The following is an 11206-nucleotide window of genomic DNA, read 5'->3' as shown; positions in this document are numbered from 1 at the left end:
TTACGTACCCAGAACAGTTGTGCTGGAAAATGAGTTTTTTTTTTTACAAAGATCAACAATAATAGTGCACCAAACCCTAGGAGCTCATAGCAACAACCCAGCAATAGTGCAATTGGAACTAAACAGTCACAGCAACAAGAAAACATTCAGCAACAGAAGATTTGATCCCTCAATAACCAAGCCACTCCACTCCAAAACCCTACGTCCAATAAAATCTGAAATAAATGCTTAAAATGGGATGGCTTCAACAAGTACAAAAAGGCCCAGCAAGTGTGGTTACAATAGCAAATGAAATCTTAATCAAGCTTTCTCAGTCGCCCTTCTACAGCCTCCAAAAGGTTGACAATCAAACCCTGTAACTGCAAGTTTTAATCTCTATGAAGCACAATATGTTTTCTGGATGAAAACATCCAATGTATTCTTTAGAATGTGTCTCTCAATAGCATGAAGAATGTTATTCAAGTGGGTTTCTGTCCTCAAGAACCTCTGAGAAATTATCTCTAGCAATAAGCTCTCAAAATTCTTCCACCAAACATACCAAATGAACTTCACTAGTTTGCTTTTATAACATTCTCAAAATGCTCCACTCTCTTTACCAATCCATGTGGGATAAAACATTTCTTTGTAAATAAGCCTCACATAAGGACATAAAAGAGCCCCCTTTTAAAACAATGTTGTGCAACTAGACCAAGGGGGTACAATTTACTTAAGTCGTAAAGTGACAATACAATAGACTTAACTAAAAATCAAAATATATTTCTTTTAACATAAGTAAACTTCACCCAACATCCAAGAATGACATATTTCACTGCTGCGAAAATAGAGGCCAACTCTACTAAAAATAGAAACCTACTAAAAATAGTGTCCAAACACCAAACTAGCCAATCTAGGATGCACTAAAACTTACTATAAATAGTAAATGCTAAATATGTCCATTGCTAAAAATAGAAGGTCTCGAACAAGTTGTCTGAAATCACTCCAAAAGGTGTTGTTCATCTCCATTATTCCATTTGAACTCACTAGTGCATCAAAAAACCCCAAAAAGCCAACACCAACTACACTATGAGAGAACCCTGAAAAAAATGAGGACATCACATACATGCTCACAACTGAATGTTTAAATAACCCTTATGAACATATATCTACACTGTGTATGGTGAAAATGGATAACAATAATAACAATATTGAAAGGCTAAATGAATTCAACCACAAAACCCTAGCCTAACAATCAACAAAGATCCACCATAACATATGAAGATTACCTAAGACAATGCAAATAAAACGAAATCACAAAGATTGAATAACCCTTATGAACATATATCTACATGTAACTCCTTAGGTTTGAGTTCCATGGATAAGATTGTACCAACTCAAAGTTGGTAACAAGAAATTTCAGAGAAAAATGGGGCACTTACCATAAAATAATCAAAGCAAAGCAAAATCTTTGCCAGTAATGACCATTTAAGTAGTTAAGCAGGCCATGGTCTATTAGTAAGGAAAAGACAGTGTCGCGATGATGGTTCAAGTTAAGCCACACTGGACGTGCTCCTTTCCTTGTCTTATTAGAGACATAATAATATGCCCCCACTTGAGTAAGGCTGATGCAAGTCCAACATGTTTGGGAATAGATATCTCTCAGACATGGTTTCATAGCCAAACACTCTAAGCTTCATAGTGTATCCATCCGGTGCATTCAAAAAGACAGCAGATGCAGAATTTAGCAGTTGACCAAAAGTGCAGGCAGGTGTGATTTATACTGCCTGGCTGAACCAAAAAATTCTTTCAGGAAATATCTCCCATTACAACACAATTTACGTTATTTACAAACTTCACAAGCATCATGTATGATTAAAGAGACATAACATTTGAGAAATTTTTATTTACTTGAAAAGACATTTACATTTAAGTGAACACCTCTAAAATATCCAAACGCTTTTACAGAGTTTCTTCTGTAATGCAATATATGGGAAAATATTTTGGAAAATAGGCCCTGAGAGACCAATACCTATTATCTATCCAAGTAAATGAATCCAATGCAATTCAATTATTTTGTGTTCTGCTTTATAAGTAGCATTACATAGTACTTGCAAAGATTTTAAACTAAGTTCAATATGACAAATCTCATCTCCTGGCATCAATATCAAATCCAGCACCAGTCCATCCAGAAGCAGTTTCATCCTTCGGTTTCTGAAGTACCAAATTACCTTTTCCTCGATTAACATTATTGGTACGACCTTTTATTATGTGGGAAGGCTGCCGTTCAGACCCTGATTTGATTGATTGTCCCTGATCATTTGAATCTGATTTATCAATACCCTTTTTTTCAGAAGAATGCTTTGTGTGCCCAGTATTTGATGAATGATCTGGAAGTGAATGAGAGTTTGTTGAAGTAACAGAATCGCCGGTTTCAGACTCATTCAGTTGTTCACTTGAAGATGTATTCTTGACATTGTTTGGTGCCACTGGTCCCATTTTTGTAGACTCCTGCAAAGCAACAGTTAAAATCAAAATGATACAACTAAATTGCATACAGATGCATCTAGCAATTCTGCCTGAGATCAATATAAGTTGAAAAAAGCTACACTATTCTTGTCCATTATGCAGTATGCATGTTGAACACGGAAAAACAGTTATTTTTTAACCAATAAACATTACAGCTCTATTTGCAACACAATCCTTGTCAGTTATTTCCATATTGATGTCAAAACTAGAGATAAAATCTGAACAAAACTGAAGATAGAACTGATGAAAGTCATATAATATTAGATTGATTCTAGTACTGACAGAAGGCCCTTTCAGGGAAATGTCTATTAGCCATTGCATTCTCAGTTTCAAAACTAACCTTTTTTTCTTCTGGATTCAATGCTTCTAGCCGCGTCTTTAGATCCTCTAACCTTGAGTATTGTGCAGCTGCACTCTCTTTAACCTACAGAAATCATGAAAAGAATTAAGTTTTCTTTTTATTTTAATGACATCTGAATGCATCAAAGGATTTGAAATAAAACACATACCAAACTATTTAGATCCTCACAAATTCTTTGCTTTTGGGCCTCCTGTTCTTCCAAATCCTTCTTTGCTTCTTCCCACACCTAAAGAGCATCAGTTGGATCTTTCTGCGGTCAGATGATATAATCTTCTGCACAATTTCTTTCATACAATTTTCATTTTGCAAGGCAAGAAAAATATGAAACAAAAGAATGATATATTTCCTTGTTCTCTCTTCCAATATTTGATCAAATTATTATTTGCTTGTTTCACTTCAACATCCGCATAAGCATTAAGGATATTGTCATAGCTTGATAAAGCTCATTCTAGTGTTGTCTATAGTACTGGAAATGGTTTGCAAGATCTAAGAGATAGTTTCGTACATTTATTGTACAATTTAATAAAAAAAATCATATATTTCATAGAGTGGAAGATTTGCACGAGTTGAAGAGATGGATCACAAGAAAATTATTTCCTAATCAGTGAAAGAATGCTGGGCCTGAGCCCAGTAGGTAGTGAATCAATATCTTTCTGGATCCATGCTAGTTTGTGTTAAGTGGCATAGTTTGAAAGCCTTCAATTTCCCTCAACTGTGAATAACTGTCCTGCATTTTCCTTAAACCTGGATCTTCCAAAGAAACTAACAGCTGTTGGTGTTGAAAATAAGCCACACCCGGACCAATGATGGACTGGTCCAAGAGGGGCTAGTAGCTCAGTGATAGAGCACTCCAGCAGCATATGGAAGGTCCTAGGTTCGAGTCCTAGCTGGTCCATGTCTTAACATGGTATCAGAGCCAGGTCCAGGCTAGGAGCCCCCAGCACACGAGAGGTGTGGCTTAAAGGGGGGTGTTGGTGTTGAAAATAAGCCACACCCGGACCGACAATGGACTGGTCCAAGAGGGGCCAGTAGCTCAGTGGTAAGAGCACTCCAGCAGCGTATGGAAGGTCCTAGGTTCGAGTCCTAGCTGGTCCGTGTCTCAACAATAGCAACTAGCTAAATTGTTTACTAAAGATACTTGCACATCTCTAATAATCCAAGAGTCAACCAAGAAAGGACCTTAGCAAGAAAGGGAAGCAATCAAATAATGTTCTACACAATTTGAAGCCATTTCAAATAAATTCTTGAGGTGTGGCTTTTCCAGAAGATGTGACCAGTTGTCTCATCCTAATAGACTATATTTTTACCAGTAAACCTTGATGGGTCAGCAGCCACCTCATTACCTCATGTTTGGGGAAGTTTCTGATTCTCTAAATGTACTAGCAACAGCTTTGCAATCTTGTTTCAAGGTCCTCGACTCTCCAATGCTTGTTTGGATGGAAAGAAATGGTTGTAATGCTTCCGAGTTGACTGTACACATTCTTTGCAACCTAAGTGCAGACAGCCTTTCCAATACTCAATTTCCAATCCCTCGTATAAGGACCTGTAAGTAGCAACTTGAGAAGGCAACTTTCTGGGATCATTTTGCAAAGCTTCTGAAAAGAAGGTTTATCTACCACGCCCAACACTAGCGTGTAGTAACCACCCTAGATTTTTTCACCCACCTTTTTGCACTTATTTTCAATGTGCATTTTGTCAAACATTTTGCATGCATATGAAAGGAGTTGTTTGTGATTTTTAACTGAATATGATGACAGGTTTACAAGATCTCATATGATACTTATATTATACTTGGGATTTACAAATGGAATAAGAAAGAAACTGCACTTGTAATGTCCCCTTCTGCTTTTGCCCTAGTTTTTACCCTAAAATCACAATTTTAAGTAAAACAAGAAATGGAATAGGGTTAGTGATATCATTTACCTGATTGAGACCCTGCAAACAGGTTAGAAACCATTTGTAACATAATCCATAAAATAGACTTTCTTAATTAGGAACATCAAAAGCATAGATCTTTCCTACTATGTTGGAAACATTAATTTAATCATAAGATATCTCTAATCCAGTTGGAAAAATTCAACCATAAGGAAGCTAGAATAAGGTAACTTGATAGGGTGCCCTGGAAATCCTCTATCCTAGGCCCAAGAGCGGATATACCATCCCTCCTGGCCTCATATGGCCCTTGCCATCCATATGAGGTGGTGTATCTAGTGACGTGTCCTATAACTATTCCCCTTCATCATGACATTATTTTCCACTTCCTTGGATTCCTTGGCATAGTGATCCACCATGATAGAGGGTCGGGGTGCATTTACAATACGGTGTCCTGGAATCCTTCCCTTCCAAGCCAAAGGGCAGTACTCCTTGTACCCCCTTCGCCTCATGGGACCCTCAATCACCACCATGAGATGGCGTACTATTGTGACCTTTTCACACATTGCCCCATTGCAAATGGGGATCCCCTCTTTCCTACTTTCCACATCTTGTTAGTTAATGTTTTTGGCAGCCGGGGTGGCAGTTTTGAGCTTTCGATGCCCAAGCCTCGTTTTTGAAATGATCTTGCCCAAAGGTTTTCCATGTGCCGGTTACGGTTTGAATTTTGAATTTTGAAGTCAATAGGATCATATGTTTTAGAAATGTCAAAATGCTTATGTGATCCTGGATTTTGTGCAAGTCTAAGATTGCAACAAGTTTTAAATTTGAGCATAAAATATGTGTAAGTGTTGCAAATCGGTGTTATTTTTGTGTTTGAGCATCAAAGAGTCCTATAGGAGTCATTTTTCCACTCCTAGGAGGTTAAGTCAATATGCACAAAATCTCGATGGATTCCAGTTTTCCCCCACTCAAATCGAGTTAAAATGATAAAAGTCCCGATGCAAAATGATAGAATTTGATAAGTTTTGACTTTTACAGTTTGAAAATTGCCACTGTCCCAATGGGAAACGTTTCTCCCCCATGAAATTAAGGCATAAAATCAAGTTGTCCAGATGGGAGACGTTTTTTCACTGAGTTTTTAAGGTAAAATGGACTCTGTCCCAATGAAGGGCGTTTTCCATTGAGTTTCATGTGTTTTTGAGGAAAATCCCGATGCATCAAAATTCTCCACTACAATTGTCTCGATAAAGGTCGTGTCACGAACCATATTTATCTATAATTATTTTATTAGGAAAATAATGCTTATTTTTCATTTATGAAATTGAAATGAAATGGAAATGGAATTTTTAGTGAAATAAAATAATAATGAAATAGGAGATTCAAATGCAATTGAATGATCAGTATTATTTTTATTATGAAATTGGGATCGTCATTGCAATTGAGTGCAAGTGAATGCAGAAACAGGTGAACGCGGATGAAGGTGAGAACATGGTTCAAGTAGAGTTGTTTTAGCTCTTGGACTTCGCTAGAATAGATGGAATCTCACACACCACATAACATTAGAATTCATAATTTGTATCTTGCAAAGATAGATGATTTAAATGACTTTATTTGTGTGTTTGTTTAAATTAGAATGATGAATTTGGTATGAGTAGTCTTAATTGACATTTCTTTAATTCGAAGAAAGATTGATTTTAGTGTTTTTAAATGATTATACATGTATTTTGATGATTGTATGTGCATTTTGTGTGCAGATAATGAATAAATTTCATTATGAAATGGATGAAATATCTGTGAGAGTTGTGAGAGTTGAGAAATGCAACACCACAGGAGCCCAAATGATCTCTGCAAGCTGAAATAAACCTATTACAAGGAGATGCAAGGAAGCAACAAAGAGAACCCAAATACACAGAAAAATGCTCAAAAAGATGAGAGCTCAATATTCACAAAAATGTGTAATAGAATAATGATACAAAATAAAAAATTCAACCTCTAATAGGTCAAAAAACCCTAAAAGGGAAAACCCTAGGCTTGTACATAATAATTAATAAAAGAATTAATTATTATGCACCTAATGTTAGCTTAAGTGTAAAAGAGATAAAGGGGAACTTAATTAATTAGACAAATGTCGTTTAATTAATCAAGTAAAGACCCGATTACTCTAACACCCCCCCTTAAGCTAAACTTAGGGAGAAGCTAAAACCTAGAACAGCTACTGAAAGCAGGAAAGATGAGTCCCGGCAACAAGGCCTGATCAGGTACACAAATACAATGAAATCTCTATGAAACGGAGAAAAAGGAGAAAACCCAGTGGGAAAAAACTCCTCTCCAAAAAAAGATAAAAGAACATGCTGAAAGAAATAAGAAGGAAGGCCTCATAAAGACCCCCCAAGGACAACTTCCTTCACCCCAAGCATAGAGCGCAACTGAAGATAGCGCGGTGATGCAAAAGGTTTCATGAAGATGTCTGCAACCTGCTCAGCAGTGGGAATGTACTCCAGAATGAGAGAGCCATCATGAATCAACTGGCGGATGAAATGCATGTGAAGCTCAATGTGCTTCATCCACTGATGCTCTACCGGGTTGCGAGAAATACCATGTGAGAGTTGAGAAATACAACACCACAGGAGCCCAAATGATCTCTGCAAGCTGAAATAAACCTGTTACAAGGAGATGCAAGGAAGCAACAAAGAGAAACCAAATACATAGAAAAATGCTCAAAAAGATGAAAGCTCAATACTCACAAAAATGTGTAATAGAATAATGATACAAAAGAAAAGATTCAACCTCTAATAGGTCAAGAAACCCTAAAAGGGAAAACCCTAGGCTTGCACATAATAATTAATAATTATTATGCACCTAATGTTAGCTTAAGTGTAAAAGAGATAAAGGGGAACGTAATTAATTAAACAAATGTCGTTTAATTAATCAAGTAAAGACCCGATTACTCTAACAATATCGTGCTTATATTTCCACTTTTTGATTTCTAGATAATGACATATATATATATATATATATATATATATATATATATATGTGTGTGTGTGTGTGTGTGTATGAATTCGATATACATATATGATTTATATAATGTCTTGAAAAAGAAAAGATAATTAAACTTGAATTGATTTATTACTATAGTTATATTTATATATAAATAATGATACGTATTATATATGTATATGAGTTTGAATAATAACTCGATCATATACATGTATATACATATGTAGTTATAATATATGTAAATATATTTGATTATTTTGTTTTATGAAAATTCATTGTTTATAAATTTAAATATAAACATGAAAAGTGATTTATTTAAATGGCATATTAACCGATATGGTTTGGCGGACTTATTAATGCCATGTCATATTTAACAAAGCATATTGCATGTTTGCAAGGAGTAGTCGATATGACTGAACTCGACTTGGCATGGTCTTTAATGCCACAAAGGTTCATAGAATACGATTTGCAAAGGGAGGTCAATAAGTATATCAACCATGCAACTGAACAAACACTTAGTGTTTGTGTTGAACACGAACTGCAAGTTTAACACAGACTGTTAGACGTGGTAAAACCGTTGGAACAGGCACTGTGTGGTATGATACGTTGGCCATGGGCCATGCAAAATGCTCGACATGCCAATGGATATGCATGGGTGGCACGGTAAAACAATAATAGTAGTAGGAGTAAGGCCAAATTATAGCAGAAAACATTTCATGCGATCTGCATAAATATAGATCATTAGGAGAACAGAGGAGGAGACGGTATTGGGAAAAGACAGTAAGTATATGCAGAGAATGGTGAGAATAGAACAAAAAGAATGAAAAATAGTGAATAGAGAAGAGAGGTTAGAGAATAGAGAGGAGAGAACTTAAAGGATTGAACAGCATAGAGGAAGAAAAGAATTGGAAATCTAGAAGTATTGCAGTCAGAATTGGAGAAGATTAGCATTGATCATATCAGTCTTGGCTCAAATTTTCAGAGGTAGGCTCTTAAACAAGTAATAGGTTATTTTATAATTATAGTATAAGAACAGAATTATCTTGAGATTTGTTTGTTTAGATCATTAGTGAAGAAAAGAGTTTAATTTCTGAATTAGTTTCTTGCAATAGAAGTCATGATGATTATTTGAAATTTCGTTTGAAAAAGCCATATAGTTATGTGCAATTTGAATTATCATTTTTGGTAAATTACTAAAATTAGCTAGTTGAATTCATAGATCATGAAAAATACCTGTTAGTATCAAACTAAATATGTTATTCGAGAAAAGAAGTAGATAGTCAAAAACATGTGGAAAGATAGAGAACTTATGCATTCTAAACTTGGAAATTTGAAACCATAAGATGTATGACTACGCTATTTGGATTTTATGAGAAATAGATAAAAGAATGTATACTCATAATTTCTATTTTTGAATTTTGATTTTGTTTATATGCTAAATATGCATACATGTGTTACACCACCTTATTTTTAATTCTTATCCTTGATTTATTTGAAAAGATAGAAGTGAAAGATTGTATTCTTAATAGATGTATTGGTTGTAAACGAAAGATTGTCTTCTTTTATATTCATTTTTGGATACCATACAAACAATAGGAAAGCTAGATATGTTTGTGTTTGTGGGAAAGTTACCTTCTGGGACAGGTGTCGAATGTGGAATTATAGAGAGAATGGTTTGTTTTTCCAAACTATATTTTATTGATATGCATGGCATTATACTCGGCCGAGTAACTTATTGACCATTGAAATAGATGGATATATTTATTTACGCTCTCTACCATATCCTTGATTGATCTTGCTTGTTTCTTTATGGAATTAGAAAATTGAAAATGCATGCATAATTCTAGACACGCACTAGATTCCATCTTGTCTATCGAATTCTTTTTGCTAAGCAATTCGTGCAGTGTCGGGTATTCTTGATTGACCAAGAATTCCGGGGAAGTGCAAGCTTCAAGGTTGGGTTGGAAAAAGCACCTGAATCTTGTTCTTGTCTTCATTCTAAAGATTGCATTGAGGATAGCTTGGATTGTAGATCAATGGATGCATCTCATCCTTTACTTTATATTTTTCTTGTTATTTGAACTTAAGGCATTAGAAAGGCCTAAGTATTGTATGTAGATATGATTGAGATACTACTACATTTTCTTAATGAATAAAGAATCCTAATCTCTTTATAGAAATCTCGTGTTTATTATGATATCAATGGAATGATCATTTAGAGCTAAGGATGGAATAGTGGAAGTAAATAGACTTATTAAAGGAATTATGAGTTTATTTAAGAATAAAGAGTATTTCGTTTTATTATTGAATTTAGAACGTATTACGTCTTTACAAGTCGTTTTCTCCACCAAACCTTTTAAGCGAAATTGAACATGGAAAGTTTGTCCAAATGGACCACATTTTTCCACCAGAGGTAAAGATGACCAAGTTAAGTGCTACAATTTGTCCAGATGAGGTTTGAATTTCCACGAGGTTGGAAAATGAGTGTGACAGAGTTAAGTATGGACAGAATTGTGTTGTCTCGATAAGGTGCATTTTTCCACTAGGATGAATTAATGAATTTTGATGAACTTTTATTGTCTAGATGGAGTTCAAAATTCCCTTGGTGACTATTTTGATTAATTTTTGAGTCTAGATGAAGGACGATTTTCCACTAGGGTGTGCCTTGCTGCACATATAGTGCCAGCATCATCTTCTATGCCATAGCTCGCTTGACTTAGGTGCTTCATGAATGAGAGCTTGAACTGGATGAGCTGAAAGCTTATATAAGCTCTCATACCGATTTCCATTGACACGAGCTGATTTGATGCTGGACTTCTCAGGCCTGAGAAGTCCAGCATCAAATCAGCTCGTGTCAATGGAAATCGGTATGAGAGCTTATATAAGCTTTCAGCTCATCCAGTTCAAGCTCTCTTTCATGAAGCACCTAAGTCAAGCGAGCTATGGCATAGAAGACTTGGACACCTTCAAGCTCTCATTGATGATGCTAGACTGGAGAAGGTCGTCCTTGTCTAGAAGAAGACCAAGCCAAGACAAGGACGACCTTCTCCAGTCCAGCATCAACAAGGACGACCTTCTCTAGTCCAGTGTTCCAAGGAAAGGTACACCATCCATCCTGCATATTGAAGACAAAGGAGGTTAAAGCAAGGATTCGTTGAAGAGGCAGACAGTTTCAAAAGAGTTAATTAAAGTTAGCTTCTCTAGATAGGCATTGGTTTTCCCCTGGAAGGCAGATTTTTGGACAAAGTGCATGAAATAATGGACTTTTATTGTCTTGATGATGGTCGATTGTCCCCTCAAGATTAAAATGTGCAAGTTGGGTGATTTTTAATGCAAATAATTTGTCCAGATAGGGATCCATTTTCCCCAAGTGGCTGGACTTAAATGTGATGAAGGTTTTAATGACAAGTGTGCCCCAAATGATTTAATTTTGCCTTATCACAATCATTTAATAATCAATTGTAAAGC

General features: G+C 35.7%; 1 protein-coding gene across 1 annotated transcript in view; it reads right to left on the bottom strand.

The window, feature by feature from the left end:
- Nucleotides 1-1843: 1843 nt before the first annotated feature.
- Nucleotides 1844-11206, bottom strand: part of LOC131046697 (uncharacterized) — a 69598-nt gene continuing 60235 nt past the window's right edge. The window contains exons 5-7 of the mRNA XM_057980478.1: nucleotides 3012-3089; nucleotides 2843-2926; nucleotides 1844-2484 (exon numbers count right to left, since the gene is read on the bottom strand). Of these exons, the coding sequence (XP_057836461.1) occupies nucleotides 2122-2484; nucleotides 2843-2926; nucleotides 3012-3089 (525 nt within the window). The 3' untranslated portion in view covers nucleotides 1844-2121. The remainder of the gene's footprint in view (nucleotides 2485-2842; nucleotides 2927-3011; nucleotides 3090-11206) is intronic.

This window comes from Cryptomeria japonica, chromosome 7, assembly GCF_030272615.1.
Source record: "Cryptomeria japonica chromosome 7, Sugi_1.0, whole genome shotgun sequence".
In the NCBI taxonomy this organism is placed as follows: Eukaryota; Viridiplantae; Streptophyta; class Pinopsida; order Cupressales; family Cupressaceae; genus Cryptomeria; species Cryptomeria japonica.
Note: the sequence above shows the minus strand (reverse complement) of the source record. Positions and strands in the feature narration are given on the sequence as shown.